Genomic DNA, 24,120 nt, shown 5'->3' on the forward strand with positions numbered 1-24,120 from the left:
CCGTCATTGTTATCCCTACCACTGTCTTCACCACAACCAGCAGCATCGCCAGCTGCTATACAAGGTTATCACCACGCTACCTTCAGTTTTATATCGCTCACGGCTGTCATCACATGGAGAGTCACCACGAGCAGGTACCTCCAGGGCCTGTCCTGTTCCATCCTGTCTGCAGCAACAGGAAGGGGTCTGGGTTGGGGGAGGCAAGAGGCAACAGCCCCCTTCTCCTCTTGGAGGAGTCGGACCACAGTCAGAGGGGATTGCTCAGCCCCTGGACCACATTGCAAGGAACCCCACAGCTACCCTGGGGTGTGCTCTTCCACGCGGGAGAGGATGGCTTTTGTGCAACTCCTGAGAAAAAGGTCTTCAATCCCAGAAAAGAGATCAGAGGTGATACAATTACAGTCTTCTGACTGCACCAAGGAGGGAAGGATAAAATGATAAATAACAGTTCATGGTTATTAAGCACTTACTACCACCCCAGTGCTGTTCCAATGACAAGTCCGTTAACTCACTGAAACCCCACAGCAGCTTTCTTAAGAACAGTATAATCCCTGTTTTTCAGGGGAATAAAACTGGGACACAGAGAGATGAAGTAATTTGCCTGGTCACACAACTAATAAGTGGTCTGGCTAGAACCTGAATCCAGATGGCTTGACTCCAGGGCCTGTGTGCATTTGGTCAGTTTACCCTAAAAGCAGGAGGGAACCAATGCTCTGAGTGACCCAGCACGGAGTGCTGCGTAATCTACCCGCCCTGCTCCAATACGACAATGCTTTCATACAGCTACTATCACTCTGCACATTTTTATATGAGTAACTAAGTCTTAGAGAAGTTGCTACTGGGTCACTCAAATATAAGTGATCTAGTGAAGTCTGATTTTACTACATTAAAAAAAATTTTTTTTAATTTATTTTTTTGGTTGCACTGAGTCTTCGTTGTTGTGCTCCAGCTTTCTTGAGTTGTGGAGAACAGGGCCCATTCTTCATTGCAGTGCCTGGGTTTTTCATTGCAGCGGCTTCTCTTGTTGTAGAGCACAGGCTCTAGGAGCATGAACTGCAGCAGTTGCAGCTCACGGGCTGAGTAGTTGTGGCACACAGGCTTAGCTGCTCCGTGGCACTTGGAATCTTCCCGGACCTTGGATGGAACCCGTGTCCCTTCATTGGCAGGTGGATTCTTATCCACTGTACCACCAGGGAAATCCTGATTTTACTGTTTTTATGTGCAGTCCAAGACGAGGATTAGAAGCAACAAGTTCCATGGAAGAAGACTGAAGCCCAGTGTGACAAGCAGTTTGGACAAGGCTGTCCTGGGAGGAAGTGAGTACTTCCTTGCAAAACATCATCCAACTAGCACGGGACAGAACTAAGATTTAGGTTAAGCCTGCCTGAGTTAAAAACACGCATCTGATCCACCAAGCCTGTGAATCAGAGATCTGGTGCAGGGCTGGCAAAATTAGGAAGCACCATTGTGGGAGGATGTGAAGGGGCCTGAAATCCCATAACTAGGAGCATGCTAGCACAAGCTGGCTTCCCCTGGTCTGGAGTGCTGTCCACCCTGGGGAAGTGTGGGTTGGGCTGGAGAGTCCATCTGGGGTCTCAGTTCTGCCTCTTTTCTCCCCGTAGAGCCTCTGTGAGGCCCCCACAAGCTTCACCCTCTGGCTGGTATATGACACCTTCTCTTTTGTTGCCCATCTTTTTTGCTAAGGAGCAAATGTGGGATTTCCCCACATTTTAGAACCTCCATGAGGGCTCCCTGTTCCAAGCCTCCTCCACCTTGCTTCCAGGTGTTGACTGGCTTAAGCCTAGCCTCGCCCCCGTAAGGAAATTTATTCCAAAATCAGTTCAAGTGTGTTTGTTCCCCTGTAGGCTTCTCCCTTCCTCCTCTCTACTTCTATCCCAGCAGGTACTGGGCTCTGGATTCCCTGGCCTCAGGGGAGGTTTGTGGCAGGGCAAAAAGTCATGGCTGCAAGATTTTCTCCCTTCTGGCTTTTGTTTCCAAAGCCTGACTCCATCGAAGAGATTACACTGAGAGTTGTGGGGAGTGTGAGGTGAGAGGGAGGCCCCTGAGCAGTCTGTGGATTCCCTGAGCAGCAGGAAGCTGCATAGCCTCTGTGACAGTGTCCAAGGAAGCAGTTCACTTCAAAAGGGCAGGCTGCAGACTGACTGAAAGGCTGAGTTTCCATGTTGCCACCCACATGGAGCTCCTCAATCCCAAACAAGTTAATGGGGACCACATGGACCGTGGGGAATTGAGGCTGATGCCTGCTGGGGGTGCGGTGGTGGTGAGAATGGGACCTCCCTGGTGCCTGGATATCCTGTAAGACCTCAGGACATTTGCTTTACCTTGGTGCGAGAGCCCCGAGAAAGGCTGAGGTTGACTTTCCTGCTGAGCCAGCACAGTGGGCATTCAGAGTAGAAGCTGATTTTCAGAGGAAACCAGGAATAATCTACCTTATAGACACTTAGAGTCTGAGTCAAACCTTGTTCGACCTCTCTCCTGCTGAACTCTGAGCTCTGCAAGAGCACGGACCGCGTTTACCTCATTCCCTGTTGAAACCCTGGTGCCTAGCACGAGGCCTGGAGCGAAATGGTGGCTGTCTGAGGAACATCTATGGAAAGAAGGAGTGTAGGAGATGGCTTCAACAGGCTGTTGGTAGAGGCAGCACCAGGCTCTTGGAAGAAATGTGAGAACATCAACAGGAGATGCTATTGTGTTGGCAGGAAGCTTGTAGCTATCTGAGATGCTATCTCCCAGGCTAGAGTCCTCCTTTTGCTCCAAATAAAACTTAACTCACAACTCTTGTGTTATGCTTTTTTTTTTTTTTTCCAGTCAACAGTAACTTGCGCAACATCATCCAACTAGCACGGGACAGAACTAAGATTTAGCTTAAGCTTGCCTGAGTTAAAAACACACATCTGATCCACCAAGCCTGTGAATCAGAGATCTGGTGCAGGGCTGGCAAAATTAGGAAGCACCATTGTGGGAGGATGTGAAGGGGCCTGAAATCTGAGTCTTATTTTTCTGGATGAGGCACTGTGGATCTGTTATGCATTTTTGTCTCAGAGCTGTGCTGTCTGACGCACCGCTGGAACTGTGACTAGTCCAAACTGAGATGGGCCAGACTGTAAAGTACACACTGCATTTCAAAGACTCAGTATGAAGAAAAGGAATGGAAAATATCTCACAATTAGTCTTTTATACTTATGATATGGTAAAATGGAAATATTTTAAATATAGGAGATTAAAGAAAATATTTTATTAAAATTAATTTCTTTTATGTTTGAATGCCATTTGGGCTTCCCAGATGGCTCAGCAGTAAAGAATCCACCTGCCAACGCAGGGTTTGATCTCTGGGTCAGGAAGATCCCTTGGAGAAGGAAAAGGCAACCCACTCCAGTATTCTTGCCTGGGAAATCCCATGGACATAGGAGCCTGGCAAGTGACAGTCCATAGAGTCACAAAGAGTGGGACATGACTTAGCAAATAAATAACAACTAGACCATTTAGAATGATGTTTGTGACTTATGTTGATATTTCTTTTGGACATGCTGTCTTAAGGAGAATTAGAAACTCTCCTTACTCCATTCTCAGGCCTAGCCTAGCTATAGAAGAGCATATGGGAAGTTCCTGGGTCCCAGAGGGAGAGGGTGCTGCCCCAGGAATGGGAGTAAGAAGGGTGGGGATAGATTGATTTCTTCCCCATCTTCCTATTGGGGGTGGGGCAGGCCCATCCTTCAGACACGCAGCATCTTGTGAGTTCCTTGCCTGGGGTTCCTTGTCCCCGAGTAAACAGTAAAAGCCACAGTGTCATCTGCTGCGACATGTGCAAACCCTCTGTGGTCTACACTGCACTTTCACATCCACCCTGTCATTTAATTCCCACAACAGTCTGATGGAGGGATTGTTATTGCACCTACTTCACAGAAGAGGAAACAGAGGGCCTCCCCCAAAAGGGCACGTGTCATCGGGGAGTAATTGGCAGAGCAGTCTCCGTTACCACCCCCAGCACCATCTTGCCCTCTGGGGTTTGGAGACAGGAGGGGAGGGACAGTCCTTCAGGGGCTGGGGGGTCCGGAGGGCATCCAGGGAAAGGTGAGTCTGAGATTGGATCCACAGGAAGGGAGAGGTTATTTGAAGCAGAGGCCTAGTACTAGCAGAAGGGTGGTGGCGGGAAGAGCGGGGTGTAGGAGGTGGGGGGAACCACCCTGACGGCGGCTAAGAGCCTCTCAGGACCATGGCAAGAGAACCACCGCAGAAAAGCACCCCATCAACCTCTACTTGTTACAAGAAATGGCCAGACCCCAAAACCTGCCGGGGTTAACACTGAACAACCATTTCTCCTTTGAAATACTCACAAACTACTCTCTTTTCCCCTCCATAGGTTGTCAAATATATCTGGAAACCAATTAGAGATTCTCCCCCACTTCCAAAGAAACAATTTTAATAGAATGCTTGCCAATCAGAAATTGTCTCAGTATTCTTTATACTCTTTAAAACTCACTTTTCTTTCTAACACCTTGCTCCTCTCAAGAAAAGAATGTAACAGCAGATGGGTTCACTTGTCAAGCTTATGAATAAACAGTCACTGTTAACTTTGGGGGGGGGGGAAATGAACCTCTCAGGGCAAGAGTGGGGCGGTTCAGAAGGCCAGGCTGAGGGATTTGGGCTTTCTTCTGTGGGTACTGGGAACACTGACCTCCAGTCCCTGTCTCTGAGGCCTTCAGAAGTTCCTTCTCCCTCCCCACATCTGTTTCTGAGGACTCCAGAGTGGGCTTCAGAGAATGACACATCTGGGCTGTGGTTTGCCCAGGTCAGCAGGTCTGGGATCTGGTCTGAACTTCCCCTCTTGGGCTGTGTGCTGACTGCTGCAGCCCGCAGGAGTCGGGGAGCTGTGTGTGGTCCAGCCCATGGGAGAGCCCACTGCTTGCAGGGCCTGCAGAGGCCAGGAGCTGTCCTTGGAGGAAGCTGGGTTCCTCGAAGGCGCTGGGGCAGGACTGGGACCCCAGCCCCATGGAGCCAGTGCTGACCCTAGTGGGTGATGTGGAACTCTCTGCCAGCCCTCAGCTTCCATCACACGTGGTCATAGGAAGCAGCCACAGGATGGCTGCTCAACTTGTACACACACACAAACACACACACATGCACGCACACATACACGCACATACACACATGCTTTAATCAGACAAATTCTACTTTTCCATGTTTTTATACCAGTCTTTTGAGTGAGATATAAATTGAGAAAGGGGTTCTACTGCAAAAAAACAGTATTTAAAAACACTGGTACAGTCCAATACCACCAAGTTTTAGAGGAGGATACTGAGGCTCCTCCAGGGTTTTCTATTCAACTTCTTATCTCCCACAGGAGGAAGATGGTGTTTTCTAGCAGAGTTCCTGGGCATCTGAGATTCTATGAGGCGGGGGGTGGGGGAGGAGGGTGGTGTGCTCCCAGCTCTCTTACATCCATGGGTTTCTTGCAACTGACCGTGTCTCTTTTCCCTGTGGCTACCAGAAAGCTCAGGACCAAGTGAGTGTTTCCATAATAGCATCTAAATTCGTCTCTCTTTCTCTTTCATTCTGATAACCTTTTGCTGTTATTTCTATCTTTCTGTGTCTTGGTCTTGATTGAGTGACTCAGCACAGGCCCTGCGACAGCTTTTCTGAGCCTGAATCCCAGCTCCACCTTTTACTAGCAATTCTACTAGGTTATTTTATCTCTCTGTAATTCAGACCCTCGGGTGCAAAACAGGGGTAAAAACTGAACCTATTTCATAGGTAAGTTACAGGGAATAAATGGGCTAATTAATACAAAGGGCGTAGAACAGAGTAGGCAATACAAATTGGCCTATTTTCCACTCTCTTACTAGTACTGTACATGTATTTGGTGTGAGTCGCCTTTAAACCTTTTATGGAATATAGTGGAAGTAGGATATAGAAAAGCATCTAAGAAGAATATCAGAAAAAAAGTCATTTTTCCTTTTAAGAGCTGGCCTGATCCATGCTAAGAACAAACACTCCTGGTTACTGAGACTGCAGGCTAGGTATTGAACAACCCATCTCACAACCTCGCCTCATTTCCTTTTACAAGCCCCGCCACATGGATGTAGATGGTCTGGTTATTCCCATTTTACAGATTTCAGATTAGTAAGTGACAGAGTTAGAATTCACATGCAGGCTGGGATGGTGCAGACAAAGCTGCTGCTGGCCTTCCTCCCTGCCACAGAGGGAGGTCTTAGACTCAGGCACCATGGAAATGCTTACATGGTGCATCCTGGGCCAGATCAGCTGGAGTCAGCTCTCTTCTTTAGCCTCAGTTTCCTCCTCTATCATTTGGCAGTGTTGGACTACACCAGTGTTTTTAAAACTGGTTTTTGCAATAGAACCCCCTTCTCAATTTATATCTCACCCAAAAGACTGGTATAAAAACATCAAAAAGTAGAACTTGTCTGATTAAAGTGTGTGTGTATGTGTGAGTATAAGGGAGGAAGGTCCCTGGCCCTGCTGGGGAGCCCCTCTCTCAGTCTCCCTGTGGTGGCAGTCTTGGGGTCCTATGGGGTGCAGTTGAAAAGCCACAGAGCAGATCACCCCAAAGGACTTTCCATACCCAGTGACTGAGGAAGCTTGGATCTGTATCAGGCCGGGCAGAAGAAGCCTCTCTTCAGCCCTTTGGGGCCAAGCTCTGCCCTTTTACAGACTGGTGCAGCGGGAAGTGCCGCTGGCCAAGCTCTGGACACAATCTTGACCCAGTCCCTCTGTCTGTAAGATGCAGTGACGGTTGAGCTGGATGAGGTGGGGTGAGGATCACAAGAGCGGGGTCACTTGGGAAGGAGAAGGACTCCTAAACCAACTGGGAGGGATCTGGAGGCAGTGCCAGCTAAGGAGAGACATTGGGCACAGAGAAGACCACGTCACCCGGCACCCAGCAGGCGCTGCAAGACGGAGCACAGAGGCTTAGGCCAAAACCATAGCTACTTGGAAAAGTGAATTTTGGGAGTCACATAGCATTTGAGGCACAGAACCTTAAAGTAATGGAACACAAATACTTGAGAACCTACAACTAGTATAAATTTAGAACTTTAAAACCAGATAATATTAGAATCCCAGACTCTGGGAGATACTCTAAAATAATAGACATGGAGGCTCCTGGGAAATATAACAGAGGCCAGTGGTGCTCAGAGGGTGGGTGCGGACCTGCAGTCCCCAGGGGATCTGATTTCAGTCCCAGGCCCAGGACCAAGGGCAGCTCAGAAGGGCCAAAGGGCCAAAGGGCCTGGAGAGCAAAGAGGGCTGCTAGTTGAATGGGTCCTATAGCCACTGCCCATATGGGGCCAGATGACCTGCTAGGTGCACTTAGGAGACCTCTTTACTACATGGGCCCTGCAGAGCCGTCTGCCAGGAGCCCTGAGCCTTTGACAGGACCTTAGAAACTGGCTAATTGAAGACAGGGAAACAGAGGCCTAAGAGAGGTGAGGTCTACCCTGGTTCCCTTCTAGGAAGATGTCTGCGTAGCCACCCGAGCTCGAGGTCACAGACACATGGGCAGAGTCAAAGGGAGGGAAGCTGAGCTCCTGACGTTTCTATACGGCCATGGCCTCCCCCACCCCCCACCTCATAGTCTTCTCTGTGGAGACTGTTAATCCCCTGCCCCCTGGCAGAGAACTCTGTCATTCAAACCTCAGCTGTGTTTCAGTCATGTTCCATCTCTCTGCACCTGGCCTTCTTTCATGACCTGAGAGCTCCCTGGGGCAGGGGCTGTGGGATGCACCCCACTGTTCCCCTGTGAAAGTGGTCATGTTACTATCAAACCTCCCAGAGCTAGCAAACTTTGTTCAGTCTTCTGCCTATTGCATGGACAGACAGATTGAGGCCAGAGACCTTCTCTGGGTCATACAATCCTTTCTATTACATACCACCATTTCCTGGACACCAGTAAAAGCTGCACTTACTTCTAGGAAGGTATTTAGAGAACCCCTGTGAGGGGGTGCTTGAAGGGACTTCAGAAATAGCCTCCCCCTTGACCCTTCATTTTCTCGTGCCTGTTTCTACTCTCTGCAAAAGATACATGACCATGTCGAAACACTTGGACTTTCACCTAATTGGGTCCTTCCTCCTGGTCCATCTACCTCATCAGTGGCCTGAGCACACTGGGCAAGCCCAAGCAACTGCAAGCCGAGGCAGCCTCAGCAGGCGGGGGAACAGTTCCTCCCACTTCAATATTTATTACCTGAGAGCTGCTGGAAGCAGATCATCATGTTCTCGGCCCTCGGTTCTTTTTTCAGAACCTCTCACCCCCTTCCCTCCCCACTCCCCATCCCCCATGTGCTGACGAATGAATCTAGACAGTCAGACAGGTTCACAGCCTAGGAGCCAGGGTTTCAAGGCATCACAGAGACACAGCTCTCAAAATGAGGATCTCTGCATCACAGCAGCTTTGACTCAAGAAATCATGTGTTCTCAGAATCCAAGGCACACAAGACATTGCTTCAGGAATCTAAACCCAGTGTCTTACACAATAGAACAGAATGGGGAAGTGACTTGCTCAAGGTCACATGACCGAACAAGGACATATGACTGAGCCCAGCCTAGCCTAGTCTCACCCTTGTTTCTTCCACCTATTCCACCCCATGGCCCAAGTAGCACTTCTCTGTTCAGATTTAGTACCCAACTTGGAGATTACCCATAACTGGTAACCAGTCTCTTCCCTTCTTCTGTGATCATCCCTGCTTCTAAGAACTCTTCTGCAAGTTCCAGGAATTTCATCTCATTCATATTTTGGCCTGAGCTAGGCAGAAGCGGGAAGGACCATCTGTGGTTCCAAGCTGTCTTCTTCCTTTCCCTGAAACTGATCTCTCTCCAACGCCTGCCTCCCCCTGCTTCTGAGCCAGCATCAGCCCTTCGCAGTCTCTGGGATGACTGACCCATAGCAGAGCAGGATACAGGTCTGTGTGTTTCCCCTCCTGCGTGGTGCTTTGAACTCATCCCCACACCCTGCCTTACTGCAAATGCACCAGTTCCTGCCTGGACCGACGCCATAGCTGTCACATCAGTCTTCCTGTCCCCAGCTGCTCTCTGCACATCTTCCCTTGCCTTCCAATCCTTTCTGTGCTAGCACCTGGTGATAAAGCCGCAGGACTCCCTCCAGGGCTATCCGCTGCTCTTGAAGCTGGCAGGCAAGGCTTTAATTATTCTGGCCCCTGTTGGCTATCCTGACATCAATTTTCTTTAGTCCCCCAGCCCCATGTATACACCCTTTGCTGCAGCAGGGGGTGGACAACAGAGTGGTGTGGGTGCCGTATCAGACTGATTTGGGGGTTGAATCTCAGCTTTTCCAGCAGAGGCATTTTCAGCCCTTCGTCTTAAGCCCAGACTTTCTTGTTCTAAGAAGGAGACACTATCTCACATTATGGCAAATGTATTCAAATGCACCAACCTGCAACATTAAATTGAATTATTCTTGCTGCAAAATATTTGACAGGATTTTTTATAAATTTTCCCTTTGAAATTAGAATTACTTAGCAACAACTAACTTCCTTAATTTATGATTGTTTGTGGTTTCCCAAAATTCTGGCACAGAGATCCTAAAACTCCTGTAAACAAGGGTGCTAAGAAAATCTTTTGTTCTAATATTTAGCCTTTGATCCTGGTTCCTGACCCAGAGCTCCTAAGAGCTTTGTAATTTCCTGAGTGGTAAGAGCATCTGACACCGAGCCCCTAAATCCCTTGGCATTTCCTGGTGATAAGAACATCGTTTGTTTTAATGAGGTGACTCAACTGGGCTCCAGGTTAGGGCTGGTCACCAGAAAGACCAAGCCATGATTGGAAGCTTGGAACTTTCAGCCCACCACTGCAACCTAATTCTGCAGAGAAAGGAGAGAAGCTAAAAATAGACTTAATAATCAATCACGCCGACATGATGAAGCCTCTATAAAAATCCCAATAGTATAGGGTTCAGGGAGTTTCCAGGTTGATGAACACAGCCACGTGCCAGGTAGGCGAAGCACCCAAACTCCACAGGGACAGCGCTCCTGTGCTCAGCACCCTCCTAGACCTCGCCCTAGGCATCTCTTTATCTGGCTGTTTATCTGTATCATCTATCATATCCTTTATTATGTAATGGAGACCTTCCCTGGTGGCTCAGAGGGTAAAGCGTCTGCCTGCAATGCGGGAGACCTGGGTTCAATCCCTGGGTCAGGAAGATCCCCTGGAGAAGGAAATGGCAACCTACTCCAGTACTCTTGCCTGGAAAATCCCATGGATGGAGGAGCCTGGTAGGCTACAGTCCATGGGGTCGCAAAGGGTTGGACACAACTGAGGGACTTCACTTTTTCACTTTATTATGTAATAAACTGGTAAACAAGTGTTTCTCTGAGCTCTGTTAGCCGTTCCAGCAAATAACCAAATCCAAGGAGGGCATTGTGGGAAACTCTGACTTGTAGCCAAGTCAGACAGAAGTTGAAGGTGACTTGGGGGCCTCCTACTTGTCTGCAACAGGGGCAGTCTTGTGGAAGTGAGCCTTACCCTGTGACATCTGATACTGTAGACAGAGGCAGGATGGAGTTAGGTTGTAGGACACCCAGTGGATGTTGCAGAGAATTGATCAGTGTGGGAACAGCCCCATACATCTGGTCACTGAAGTATTGTTTATGTGCTTGTGTGGGGGGCGTGGGAGGTGAGGTGTAAAGGTGAAATAGTATTTGTCTTTATACACCCAGACTTGGGAAAAGAGAAAATCTAACGCACAAATTTTCAGAATATAATAAGTGGTGAATATAATGAAATGTGTATGAGCATTAAAGAAAAATGAATGAAGCTGACTATAATGACGTATAATTGAGCTTTTATAAGACTCTTCCATTTTGTCATTTTTCTTTTGTATTTTAGAGCCAATGTATTATTTCTCGGGCCTCGTGTTTTTGTGGGCCCCTGGGAAACGTAGAGAACCCTAGGCCAGAATCCTCTCTCCTGTCCAGTGGCCTTACACAGTCCTGCCTTCTCCTGTCACATGTGACCTTGAGCACATCCCTGCACCTTCTGGGTCTTAGGACGGTCCTCTGAGGAGAGACGACCTGCCCCAGGAGCTGAGCAGAATGGTTCAGCGAATCCCCTTGCAGCACCCAGCCAGTTGTTACTTATCCAAGAGCCTCTGTCCTCACTAGGCTATGCCTGTTTTAAGGGTGCGGCTCACATGCTGAGCCCCGGGGTCCAGCCTGATGCCTGGTCCCCAGCGAGGCACTCAATAACTGTTTGTCCCCTCACTGTCCCTGAAAAGGCCCTGGCAATTTCTACAGCCAAGTCCTTTGTCCAGGCTGTTTCCCACCTAGAATGGCCCTCCCCGTCCTTGCCACGCTTCCACACAGGCTTCAAAGTCCAGTGGAATACCCCTCTCCTCAGAGAAGTCTTCCTAGACCCTCCTGTAAGCTCTCCACCTCCTTCCAGTTCTCAGCACTGCTGTAGCATTTCACAATCTACTAAGCACGTTCAGCGACAAGCAGAGGCAGTAGGGTAGTGGTTAGAGCGAAGGGCATGGGCTCAGACAGGCTTTGGGTTCTGCTCCCAGCGGTACTTAACCAAGACACACACTGCCATAAAGTTGAGAAAGTCAAGGCCCAGGAAGGGTCAGGGACATGCCCAAGGTCACACAAGACACACCTGGCAGAGCCACAGCTGATACCCAGATCTCCTTGGGTGGGTCACTTGTGGCTCTGGCCCTCGATCCCCTCAGCTGTGGAAGGGGCTGGGGAGACGCACCATGCAGGAATGCTGGGGAATGCAACAGCATGGAGATGGCTTTGGAAGCTGTGACGTGCTGTGCCCAGGAGAATGGAGTTGAAGGTTATACTGGAGGACAAGCGTGTGGGGGCTGGAGCTTGGGTTAGGGTGGGGCAGGGAGGGGGCTTACCTTGCTGACAGGTAGGTCTGAAACTTCCAAGCCCTTTCGCCGGAAGCGAAGCTCTTGCTTCTCCTTGGGCATCTCCTTGGGGAAGAAGAAGTAGGGGATGGCGGCCAGGGCCACTGCGCCAGCCGAGATGAGGAAGCCCAGCCACCAGGCACCCACCCATCGGGGGTCCTTTGAGGTCAGGTTGATGCCACCTGGAAGAGAGGGTGTTAGGAAGAGAGGCTGTTTCCCACCTAGAATGGCCCTCTCCATCCTTGCCACGCTTCCACACAGGCTTCAAAGTCCAGTGGAATACCCCTCTCCTCAGAGAAGTCTTCCTAGACCCTCCTGTAAGCTCTCCACCTCCTTCCAGTTCTCAGCACTGCTGTAGCATTTCACAATCTACTAATCTACAGAATGGGCTGTAGCTTCTTGGCCACCACTCTCGGACCAGCCTCTGAGGTAGGACGTGACCTGGGCCGGGGTCGGGAGATCTGGGTATCAGCTGTGGCTCTGCCAGGTGTGTCTTGTGTGACCTTGGGCACGTCCCTGATACTTCCTGGGCCTTGACTTTCTCAGCTTTATGGCAGTGTGTGTCGTGGTTAATGTCATGGACTTTGGAAATGGCGTGACCTTGGGCAAGTTACTTAACCTCTTTGTGCCTTGGTTTCTTCCCCTGTAAAGCGTAGATGCTAGTAGTACCTACATCATAAGGCTGATGTGAGAATCATAGAAACTAATACGTGTAGACCAGAATAGTGTTGGCACATAGAATGTCGACAGCGTTTGCTCTTTGCTTACTGTTACTTTTGTGATTGTTATTAAACTGATGGCTAGAATGATTCTTGGGGTTCTCAGACCTGCATGATGGTTAAAATCACAAGGGGTGTGTATCAAAACTACTCAGCCTTTTCCAAGATCAACTTAGAACTGCCACCGGATGGGGTGGAAAGGTGGCCAAGGAATCTATAACTTTAACAAGTTCCCTAGGTGATTTTGAGCCCCATCTAGGTATAATCAGGACAAGATTAACTCAGATATGGGCTTCCCTGGTGGCTCAGGGGTGAAGAATCTGCCTGCCAATGCAGGAGGCACAGGAGATGCAGGCTCGATCCCTGGGTCAGGAAGATCCCCTTGGAGAAGGAAATGGCAACCAACTCCAGTATTCTTGCCTGGGAAATCCCATGGACAGGCGAGCCTGGCGGGCAACAATCCATGGGATTGAAAAAGAATTGGGCACAACCTAACGAGTAAACAACAACAGTCCCAGATGCGCCTCCCTACTGGAGTGCCCATCTCTGCCATCAGACCTCTTGACCCCAAGGCTGAGTTAGGTACCTCTTTCTTCAACTGCCACAGCACCTGTAAACACTTTCTAACAGTACGGATGCATGTCGACATCAACCCCCTGAGTGGGGCTGGCTCCCAGATGCTTTGTCCTGAGCGCCTCTGGAAGCGGGCCCAGAGGACACAGTCAGCGCTCAGCAAAAGCATCTGGAAAAGTGGGGGTGGGGTTGGCTTTGTGCAGTTTCCTCCTCCGCTTATTGTTCCCCCATCTTCTGTTCCAGGCTGGTGGGAATTCACGCACACCCATCTCAGATCTTCCGCTTCTCACATGCTGGTCTGGGCTTGCAGTGGATGTGACCCACCCAACCAGTGAAATCCCCCAGAGAGAAAGACGGAATAGAGAGACAGCACCTTGGTTCACAGTCCACAGGAATGCCATGTCTGCCTGTGAAGGTGTCAGCACCACCAGGATGATGTCAAGAGAGCCAGAAACATACTCCCTTCTCCTGAACTGGGGTGTGTCTGGGAAACTGAGCCCTGACTTTTAGGACTGTTTCATCAAGGGAGAATGGAATTACAACCAGAGACCATGCTGGGCTCCTGGGCCCAGATTTCTAGAAGGAAGGGGGTTGGGGCAGGGCCACCCCTAGTGACTCCTGTTCAGAACTGCCCAGACCTATCCTGACTAGAGGCACTCTTGGGCAAAAGCCAGATAATGAGAAGCAGAATCTGCCTGTCCATATTCTTGTACATGTGCCCCCTGAGGCTTCCAGGGTTGCTGGAAAATCTCCAAGTGAGGGATGGGACATCTGAGCAGCAGGATGCAGCAGGCAGAGCTGGGGGCTTGCAGCTGCTTGGTGTGACCAGCAGGCAGCTGGGATGCCACAGTGACCTGTTCTAGAAACAATCCCCTCCCACTCCCCACAGAACGCCAGAGCTCTGAGACCCCCAACACTCCCCCTTCCTGACTGTCTTTGAACCAATTTCAGTTCTACACCTTGGCCCACCCTGACCACCACCTGGATCAGAGACCCCTTTTCCCCAAATGGTGCCTTCAGCTTAGATGGCCAAGCTTTGAGGTGGTCAGAACTTGAAGGGTCCTTAGAGGTCACCCTGAATTTCCCCTCTGAAATGGCCCAAGTTGCTGAGTCCTGCTCCAAAATTCTCTCCATCATGCCAGTGTCTTCTCTGGGTCCTGAAGTCTGTCCCCCATAAAGGTGGGAGCACCCCAGACACCAAGAGAATACATGGCCCTGTCTGTCCTGTAGTGTATCTGAGCAGAGGGCTGAAGGCCTGGGGTCGGGGGAAGTCAGGGTGGAACTAAGTGAAGACTCATAACAACAGTAGCAACAATTACAGCTCTCCATCTGATGGCAACTTCTGGCTTATCTCCACATTCTCACTGCATTCTGATTGCAGCTTTGGGAGGTGGACAGGGCAGAGAGTATCTCAAAGATGGGGAAGCTGAGGCTCAGAGAGGTTAAGAGGCATGTCCCAGCTCAGTGGGGTTGCTGGGTCCTCTGGTTCAGCGGCTTCTATGAGACCAGCAGTTGATCAACTGTGTCTGTGTGCCCCTGGGGACAACTGTGTGCTCTGAAGCTCACCTTCTGGCATTCGATCAATGTCCACGTAAAGGCGCAACATGAGGCTGCCCAGCCCATAGGCCATGCCTGGCCCCATCATGGTCACTGCAAACAGGATACCTGCGATAGGAAGCCTGGGTTAGTGCCCTCTGGCCCAGCTTCCTTTCACAGGTCAGGGCCTGCTCAGCCTCCACTGGGCAGGAGCAGCCCATCTCCCCGACTCAGGCCTGGGAAGCTCTCCAGGGCTCCTCTGGGCCTCTAGTGGCCACAGAGGGCAGAGGGCAGGGATTCGTACTTAGCCCGACCTGAGCCTGGCCCTCCCTCAGAGCCCAAAGTGTGGGACAGATCCTCACCAAGGTAGAGGGGCGAGTTGCTGTTGTGGGAAAAGTCATCGATGTAGGAGATGCCAAAGGGCTGAATGGGCACCCCACCCACGCCGAGCAGAGTCTGGGCTGTGAACATGATCCCCACCACAGCCAGGTGCCGAGCCTCTGTGTAGCTAGAGCAGCTGCTGTTGGATGAGGCTGAAGATAGGGCCTTGTTGCTTGGCAGGCACAGGGAAGCCTCAAAGTCTTGTGACATGTCTGCTGAGAGATGATAAAAGTATTAGGACAATAGCTAAGACTCCTACAGCACTTACTGATGGGAGGTGCTCTTCTGAATCCCTCTGACCCCCACAACAAACCCAGGGGATGGGTACTCTCATTACTTCCATTTTGCAGATGAGAAAATTGATGCTCAGGCAGAAACTAACAAGGGGTGGAGCCAGGACTGGAACCCAGGCAGTCCGGTTCTAAGTCTGTGCTCTTAACCCGCCCTATGCCACATCTCTGAGCAGAGGTACGTGGAAGTGCCATGGCAACGGCGGGTCTTGAGTGAGGGTGGGGTAGGACAGCTGAAAGACGTGGTTTGAACTGGGTGGAAAAGAACGAACAGGATTTTCCAGAACGGGAAGGTGGTGGTCAGGGGTGGGGTCCAGAAAGAGGCCGCAGCACATGTAAAACCAAGGTCTTGAGAAGTTCAGCATGGCTGGCTCACAGAGTGTAAGGGTCAAGGCCAGGGCTGAAGGCAGGGCCCAACAAGGGAGGGGCGCTGCGTCTGGGCTGTGGAAGCAATGGTTCACTTAGGCCTTCATTCTGGGAAGGGCTCCTGTCAGCTCGGGACGCAGGGGTAGAGTGCAATAAAGGGAAATTTCTTAATTTAGTGCCAGACATTTGTTTCCTGTAGCTCACCAATATTTGGTGAGCAAACTTAAGAAGACCCTCCTACTATTATTACCTCAAATGTGGGTAGAGAAGTGGCCTCCTCTCTGCGGCTGGCCAAGTCCTTTCTGGGAGCTGGGTCTCTGAGCCATGTCCACCCAGCCCAGTGAGACACTCTCTAGGGCTGGAAAAAGCCATGTGAACCAAGTTCAAGGACTTGGACCCTCAACCAGATTGCCTGGGTTGAAGACGGTGAGACTTTGGCAGAGGACCTCAGCCCCTCTGGCCTCGGTTTCCTCATCTGTCGAACAAGCCTTGTAGAATGAAAGTTCTACAGAAATATGAAACTTACACGCAGAAGGATTCAGTGGTCAGAGCAGAGGCTCTAGGGCCAGGCTAGCAGGGGATGTCTACTAGTTGTGGGCCTTGAGGAAGTACCTCCCTCTCTGAGAGTCAGTTTCCTCATTCATAAAATAGGATAATGATAACACCTGCTCTAAGGGTTGTAAGCGTTAGGAGTGGTGAGTGATGCCTGTGACAGTGCTTAGATGTGAAAGTGATCATAGGGATCTGTCTTTTTTTCCACCCCTGAGTCCCCAGCAGAGGGCCTGGCACATAAATATTAATGTGCTGGATGCTAAGTTGCTTCAGTCATGTCTGACTCTTCGCAACCCCATGGACTATAGCCCACCAGGCTCCTCTGTCCATGGGGATTCTCCAGGCAAGAATATTGGAGTGGGTTGCCATTTCCTCCTCCAGGGGATCTTCCCGACCCAGGGATCGTACCCGTGTCTCTTAAGTCTCCTGTATTGGCAAGTGGATTCTTACCAACTAGCGCCACCTGGGAAGCCCAAGGATATCTTTTGAAGGTTTTTTTTGTGTGTGTTAGTCCCTTAGTCGTGTCCGACTCTTTGTGACCCCATGGACTGTCGGCTGCCAGGCTCCTCTGTCCATGGAATTCTCCAGGCAAGAATACTGGAATGGGTTGCCATTTCCTTCTCTAGGGGATCTTCCCAACCCAGGAATCAAACCTGGGTCTCCTGCATTGCAGGCAGTTTCTTTACCATCTGAGCCACCTTAATGATAATTAATTAATTAATGATGAGGAATGAGTGAATGAAATAGGGTGGGTACTTAGAGGTCACCAAGTCCAGTTCACCCATTGGACAGATGTGGAGACTGAGGCCCAGACAGGAGAAGCAGTTTGCCTGGGGTTCCATAAGGAGGAGAAGGGTGTGGTATGGTGGTGAGGATGGAGAATGTGTGTGACCCTGCACAGGAAAAGCTCTGTTAAAGTGAAAATTCTGGATGGGGAAATAGGAGTAAGTATAATTCAGATGCCACCTCCTCCAGCTCCCTCCAGCCTCCAGGGTCCACCCTCTACTCGGGTCTCTACCTACTCCCCCTGGCTGTCCTGTGCTGGACTCGCTGGTCTGCAGCAGAGCTGCCCATGCTCACACCAACCTACGCTCCCTCAGAGCTGCTTAGGGCTGGTGGTATCTGCTCCATCTTTCCATCGCTCGGCCTGGCACAGAGTAGGAGCTCTGGGGTCCGAGCTGATGGGAGGACAAGGGAGAAAGGATGCTTTCTGACAGCTCTCCTCCCCTGGGAAGCCTTCCATGATGCCCGGCTGGGCTGTGGGCTCCTTCCCTGGGCTTCTTCTGCCCAGCTCTTCCTCACACAGTTGATACACTGGGTGGGGGTCAGGGGAGGTATCGTTTGTTTCTGTTTTCTCTCCCAGACTGAGAGCTCCCAGAGGGCAAGGACTGAGTCCCTCAAGAGGGTCCAGCACAAAGTAGGAAGCAAGAATGTTTTCTGGGGTGGACCACCAGATGGACAGATGGGCGGAGAGGGTAGGAGGGGTAACGGAGGGGAGGATAAGTAGGTGGATGGATAGGTAGATGGGTGGATGAATAGATGGGTAGATATGTAGGTGGATGGGCAGGCGGATGGATGGGTAGGTGGGTAGGTAGATGGATGAACTGATGAATGGATGGGTATGTACGTGGATGGGTAGATGGATAGGATGGGTAGGTGGATGGATGGGTAGATGAGTGAATGGGTGGAGAGATGGATGGGACAGGGAGGGTTGCTTGAGTCCTTCTCCAAGACACAGGCATCCATCTGTCAAGTTGACTCTCAACAAAATCCCACTGGGCTAAACAGGGGCTTCACTATTCTGTCTAAAATTCTTTCATGTTTGTGTTTATTCTTTCATTCATCCATTCTTTCATCATGCTTTGACTTCTTGTGTAAATGAAATGCATCAGTACACATCAAGTGCTTAGAACAGTGGTACCTACTAGGTGGTGTGTGATACTGGAATTATTATTCCACAGATATTTATTGAGGACCCACACAGGCCAGGGCCTGCCTAAATCCACCTCCACCTCAAAAAAAAAAAAAAAAAAAAAAAGCAGCACCATACAAGCAGGCCCTCACCAAGAGAAACCCAGAGGGCCTCAGCTTTCTGCCCCAGGACTACCCCCCCGCCCCCCATCACCACTGCCCAGGGCTGCCAGAAGGACTCATCTGGGCTGAAGCTGAAGGAGGCAGTGGGGTGGGGTGTGGGGGACTAGTATGTGTTCTGGGAAGCTGGGCCCATCCTGACCGCTGGAAGCCTGGGGGTGGACCCTGCGTATGAGTGTGGCAACTCATATCCACCCTCAGCCCAGCCCCTCCTGTTCTTACCGGGGCTGGTGTGGTCATAGCGGTATGGCTCTGAGATGAAGTGCGGGACAGTCATGAGTATGCCTGCCAGGGTCACAAGGATGGCTCCACACCCGATCAGGCGGGGCCGGTGTACCCGGCTGCCGAAATAGCTCACAAACACGATCAGGGCTGTGTTCCCCACCTGCAAAGGCATGAGAGTGAAAGGTTGTTGAATCACGACGCCGGGATTCTTGGCCCCCGGAGGAGAAGAATTCAATCTGGGGCCAGAGACGAGGCTTGATCGCACAGAGCTTTTGTGTAATAAAGTTTTATTAAAGTATAAAGGAGATAGAGAAAGCCTCTGACATAGGCATCAGAAGGGGGTAGAAAGAGTACGCCCTTGCTAGTGTTAACAATGGAGTTATATACTCTCCAGTAAATCAAAAGAATGTCTGGAGGTTGTAAAGACCTCATCAGACCTACTCCCATAATTTACATTTTAAGATAATGGAATTAGCCAGAATGTTTAATCCAGAGACTGTCCTAAGGCAGAATACATTGTTGGTATATAATCCTAGTAAAGAGCAGATTTACTCCCATAATTTACACAATTAGCCAGAAGGTTTAATCCAGAGACTGTCCTCAGGCAGAATACATTGTTGTTATATAATCCTAAGGAATGGAGAGAAGGAAAAAGTTTGTCCTTTCTTCCTCCTTGAGAATTCCAGACCCCTCTCTCCTTGGGGACCCCTAGACTTCTTATCAACCTGCCTAGGAAATGACTCTCTCAAGAGGACCCATGAAAGTAGAGCCCTTCTGCAGAATGGTTGAATTAGAATCATTCGGGTCCCTGTTAAAAACACAGATTCTGGGTCCTCCTAGGATGTGTTCTATTTACTGCTCCAATAGAAGAGGGAAATAAGAGCAGCGTGGACAGGGCCAGAAGTTCAATTTCATTCTAGAATGTGGGTTGGGTCCCATGTTAAAACACGGGTAGTAGGACAGTCAAGGACAGGGATTTGAGCTTCTGGGATGTCATGAATGGGAAATAAACAAAGTCTGGGTCTCCCAAGTGGCACTGTGGAAGAGAATCTGCCTACCAACGCAGGAGACATGGGAGACCCTGGTTCGATTCCCAAGGTCAAGAAGATCCCTTAAAATAGCAAATGGCAACCCACTCCAGTATTCTTGCCTGGAAAGTTCCATGGACAGAGTTGCCGGGCGGGCTACAGTCCAAAGAGCTGGACACGACTGAACACAGCACAGAGTAGATCTGCCCGTGTGTCTAAACCCAGAATCAGAACTTCCGTCTTGTTTAGTGCTTCCCTGGTGGCTCAGATGGTAAAGAATCCGCCTGCAGTGCGGGAGACCTTGGTTTGATCCCCGGGTTGGGAAGATCCCCTGGAGGTGGGCATGGCAACCCACTCCAGTATTCTTGCCCGGAGAATCCCCATGGATAGAGGAGCCTGGCGGGCTATAGTCTATGTGGTCACAAAGAGTCAGACACGACTGAGCAACTAAGCACAAAAAAAGTCTAAAGCCACAGGACTAAGGCTGGTGTTTCAAGCCTTAGAATTAAAATCTTTGGATGTGGGTGCTGGAGGCGCCTGGAGAGCTGCCAGGGCGGGGCGGGCTCTGCTGTCAGAAGCTGGGGTGTGTGCGCTGCACTCCACTGCTTCTTGGTTGTGACTGTGGGTGGGGTACTCACCTGTGAACCCCAGTTCTTTGCTGATGGAGTGGGGCAGTATCAGCAGAGGGGCCTTGGGAGGACTGATCCTGTGAGGGACAGCCACTCTCCATTTTTTAGACGGGACACTGAGACCTAGAGTCAGGGAGTGACTTGTCCGAGGTCCCACAACTGCATAATGACGGTAATGACATTCTCTCCCCATCTCTGACATCTGGGAGTGGGGTGATAAGGAGAGTCTGGGGACTGAGTGGAGACCATGGGCCTTGGGTTGGGAGGAATGTGTCATATCACCCAAGGGAGAGACAATTTCACAGAAATCTTGAGGGCTGGGGAGAGAGTGTTCTCTGGACAACAGCCTCCTCCCAGGCGGAAAACATCTGGTGAGGGAGGGGCTGGGCACAGCTGGACTCTGATCTCCAAATCCACCCAGAGGAGCTTGTCCAGGCCTCATGGCTGGGCTGTCAGCCCAGAGGCAGACGCCTGTGGATCCTGCGGCAACTCCACGCCCTAGTATCATCTGCTCCCTTCTCTGCCCTAAGGTCCGAAAGTTTTGCCTTTGATCTCATTTAAGCCTCTCCCTACTGTTGAGTTGGCTTCCTCTGATTCCTTCCTGGGCCAGACAATTGTCGGGTGCCTGAAAAGGTGAAGGAACCAAAAGGAGAATGGTGGGGAGGTGCGGGTAATGGGGACACTGCCTAGCTCTAAAATCCTCTGTGAACCCCAGCAGAAGGCCCTCCCCAAGGGTGCGATTGGAAGGAGCTGTGATGGGGTTGCACGTGGCACTGGGGGAAGGGTTTACATTAGGGCCGTGAGGGAGGGGGAGTGGAGGTGAGAATCTCCCTCAATTCCCCACCACCTCCCCTGCCCCGTGGCTATGCTGCCGGGGCCAGTACCTCATTGAAGGCGGCCAGCAGCCCCGAGGTCTGACTGGAGAGGCCGAAGCGCTTCTCCACCGTGGAGATGGAGCTCTTGAGGTAGCCGGAGATCATGAGCTGTGCCAGCTGCAGCAGGCTGTGGCACAGGACGAAGAACTGGTGGAGGGGCCGCAGGTGGAGACGGTTGTGGAGGAGGATGCAGAGAGACAGAGACAGAGAAAGGGAGGAAGAGAGTCAGAGGGGACAGACATACAGGAGGAGCAGAAGGAGGGAGAGGAAGGGAGGGAGAGTCCAGGGCAAGAGGAGAGAAAGTGTTATCGGGGTAGTGCATGGATTCTCACAGGCCTGAAAAATAGGAAAGCTGTCCTGGGTACCCCGGGGGTCTGGGGGAGACTTGAAATCCACAGGACTGAGAGTAGGGTCTTCATGGGGCCAAGGATGGTGGGAGCCCCTCTGTCCTCAGAGGTCTCCCAGGCTGGACTAGAACCCCCTCCTGTCCCCAGGAAGCTCCCCAGATCTCACCTCGCCCCACCCCATCCAGTCCTCGCCTGAACTTCCCTGGGCGACCACCTGCACACAGCGAACCCCCAGCTACACTCTCACCTCACTCAGCCCCATGCAAACACCCTGCCTGCCTGTAGCCCTCCTGAAAACCTGGTCGAATTCCTAAGAGAAAAACGTGTCTCACAGAATTAAAAATAGGGTGTTTATGCTGGAGCTTAAAAAATAGAATGTTTGTTCTGAGTTTTGGTTTCCTCATCTGTGTAACAAGGATGACACCCCTGCTTCGCCAGGTTACTGTGAGAGCTAAATAAGACTGTGTGGAGTGGCCCCTGGCACAGGGCCTGGCACCGTGCAGGTGCTGGTATAGATTTGGTTGTTTAGGGCTGCCCTTGGTTGAGCCAGCACTCCCAGGATTCACACCGGTTCAGGATCCTTCTCTTTCCCCCTAGAAAAACTGGCGCCAAGAAGACTGGTCCCCCAGTGCCCACAGAAGAGCCTCTCTGGAAGGAGAGAACGTGTGCCTGAAATCAAGCTAAGTGCTTCTAGAGATCACGATCACCCATCCTACAGATGAGGAAACTGAGGCTCAGGGAAAGGCAGCACCTTGCTTGGCATTTAACAGCCTGTAAGTGGCATAGCCTGCTCTGTCAGGCTCAGATGACCCTTCTCCTGCCAGGTCCCGAGAGGTACCTTGATGCTGTGGAACACACTTGGTCGCAAATTTTGAGGATTTGGGCTGGCTTTGCCTCCAGGTGTGTCTTCTGTGCCCATCATGGCCTTGGCATCCTTGTCTGGCATCTGGAGCTCCTCACCCATCGGCCCTGTGGGACAGAAAGCCAGGGAGTGAGAGCGGAGATGGAATCTCAGAGGATGACCCTGACCAGGCAACCCGAGGTGTTTCTTGGGTTGGTGAGAATCTGAGTCAAAACACTGACAGCTTTCCTGCATCTCAGGAGCTGAAAGAGCCCTTCCTCAGAGGGTATGTGTGTGCTCCATGTGCCTAAGATGCCAGATCCCACTGAGAACACCTATCCACCTCTTCATTCCATTCCTACCATAAAGCTTCCTTCCAGTGAGAAGCTGCAGATGCCGCCACACATCCTTTGAGCTGTGGTGCTAGTGTAGAAATGCATAGCCCTACCCTCCTGGGGCCTGTATCTGTGAGACATCCAGTGTTCCTGGAGGCTAACTCTGGGTCAGGGTTTGTCTGGCTTATTCTAAGATCAGAGGTCTAGGGCCCCGTGTATGGTCAAGGCTTGGTCCAAAGTCAGGGCATAAAGGTTTTTCCTAGGGGTAGTTTGGAATAGATAGCAATACTTCCACAGGGCACTACACAGCATATAATCACAGAACTCACCAGTCCAATGCCCAAATCATGGTCTCATGACCCACGGCAACCATAGTAACCTTGTCAGTCTCCTACTCACTGCAGCCCTTTCAGAGGCATCTTTCAGGGTTTCTTGAGGTTTAATCTCAGTGAGGAGCCTGGAAGCCCAGCCTTGGGAGACTCCACCTCTCCATTAGAGGAAAACCTCAGGCAGCCCAGGCTTCTAGGACTTTCCTCCTCTCCTGGGGCCCTGCTTCCCACGGAAGCCTCTCCATTGTCTCAAATGTCTCTCAACCTGGCAGGAATTTCCCCTCATTCAACAAGCTCCTTATGGAGCCTGAAAGATGCCCTGAGGACACTCCTGTCCGAGGGAAGGGGTGTGGGCCCTCTCAGGACATCTCTGGACCTAGAAGACCAGCTCAGCCAGAGGGATAAGGAAGCCTGCAGCCGCCACCAGCGAGGGTTTTCTGCTCCTCACACAAAGTACCTGGGAGCCTAAGGAATCTTTAAAAATTGAGATATAATTCATATACCATAAAATCTATCCTTTCAGAGTATATAATTCAATGGTTTTAGTATATTCAAAAAGTCATGACTATCTAATTAGTTATATATTATCTAATTAGTAATATAGTATCACCACTCTCTAATTCCAGAATACTTTCACCACCCCAGTAAGAAATCCCATACCCATGAGCAGTCATTTCCCATTCTTCTATCCCTCCAGCTCCTGGCAACGAATGATCTATTTTCTGACTCTCTGAGTTTGCTTATTGTGGATACTTCAAATGCGTTCACATAAAGGAAATCATACACTTGGTATTTTGTGACTGGCTTCTTTTACTTAGCCTAATATCTCAAGGCTTGTCCATATTGTAGCTTGTATCTGTGCTCCATTCCTTTTAATGACTGAAATAATACTCCAGTGTATGTGTATATACACAAATACATACAATTACATTTAGTTTATCCATTTATCTGCTGATGGACATTTGGGTTGTTTCAGGTCCGGTGAACATTCATATACCAACTTTCGTGTAGATACACATGCTCAGTTCTCTTGAGTATACAGCCAGGAGTTGAATTCCTGATCCATAGGGTAACTCTGTTTCACTTCTGAAGGAACTG

At 50.5% G+C, this 24,120-nt stretch overlaps 1 protein-coding gene across 7 annotated transcripts in view; it reads right to left on the bottom strand.

Moving 5' to 3' along the window:
• The window catches only part of SLCO2B1 (solute carrier organic anion transporter family member 2B1), a 52,506-nt gene that overhangs the window by 16,854 nt on the left and 11,532 nt on the right, over positions 1–24,120 (bottom strand). For 5 of the 7 annotated variants that reach the window (XM_013969756.2, XM_013969759.2, XM_013969762.2 and 2 more), the window contains exons 2-7: positions 22,356–22,486; positions 21,180–21,317; positions 18,636–18,798; positions 15,096–15,329; positions 14,764–14,862; positions 11,897–12,087 (exon numbers count right to left, since the gene is read on the bottom strand). In XM_013969756.2, the coding sequence (XP_013825210.2) occupies positions 11,897–12,087; positions 14,764–14,862; positions 15,096–15,329; positions 18,636–18,798; positions 21,180–21,317; positions 22,356–22,486 (956 nt within the window). The remainder of the gene's footprint in view (positions 1–11,896; positions 12,088–14,763; positions 14,863–15,095; positions 15,330–18,635; positions 18,799–21,179; positions 21,318–22,355; positions 22,487–24,120) is intronic. The other 2 variants (XM_013969757.2, XM_013969760.2) reach the window with 1 other exon arrangement.

This window comes from Capra hircus, chromosome 15 (assembly GCF_001704415.2).
Source record: "Capra hircus breed San Clemente chromosome 15, ASM170441v1, whole genome shotgun sequence".
Classification (NCBI taxonomy): domain Eukaryota; kingdom Metazoa; phylum Chordata; class Mammalia; order Artiodactyla; family Bovidae; genus Capra; species Capra hircus.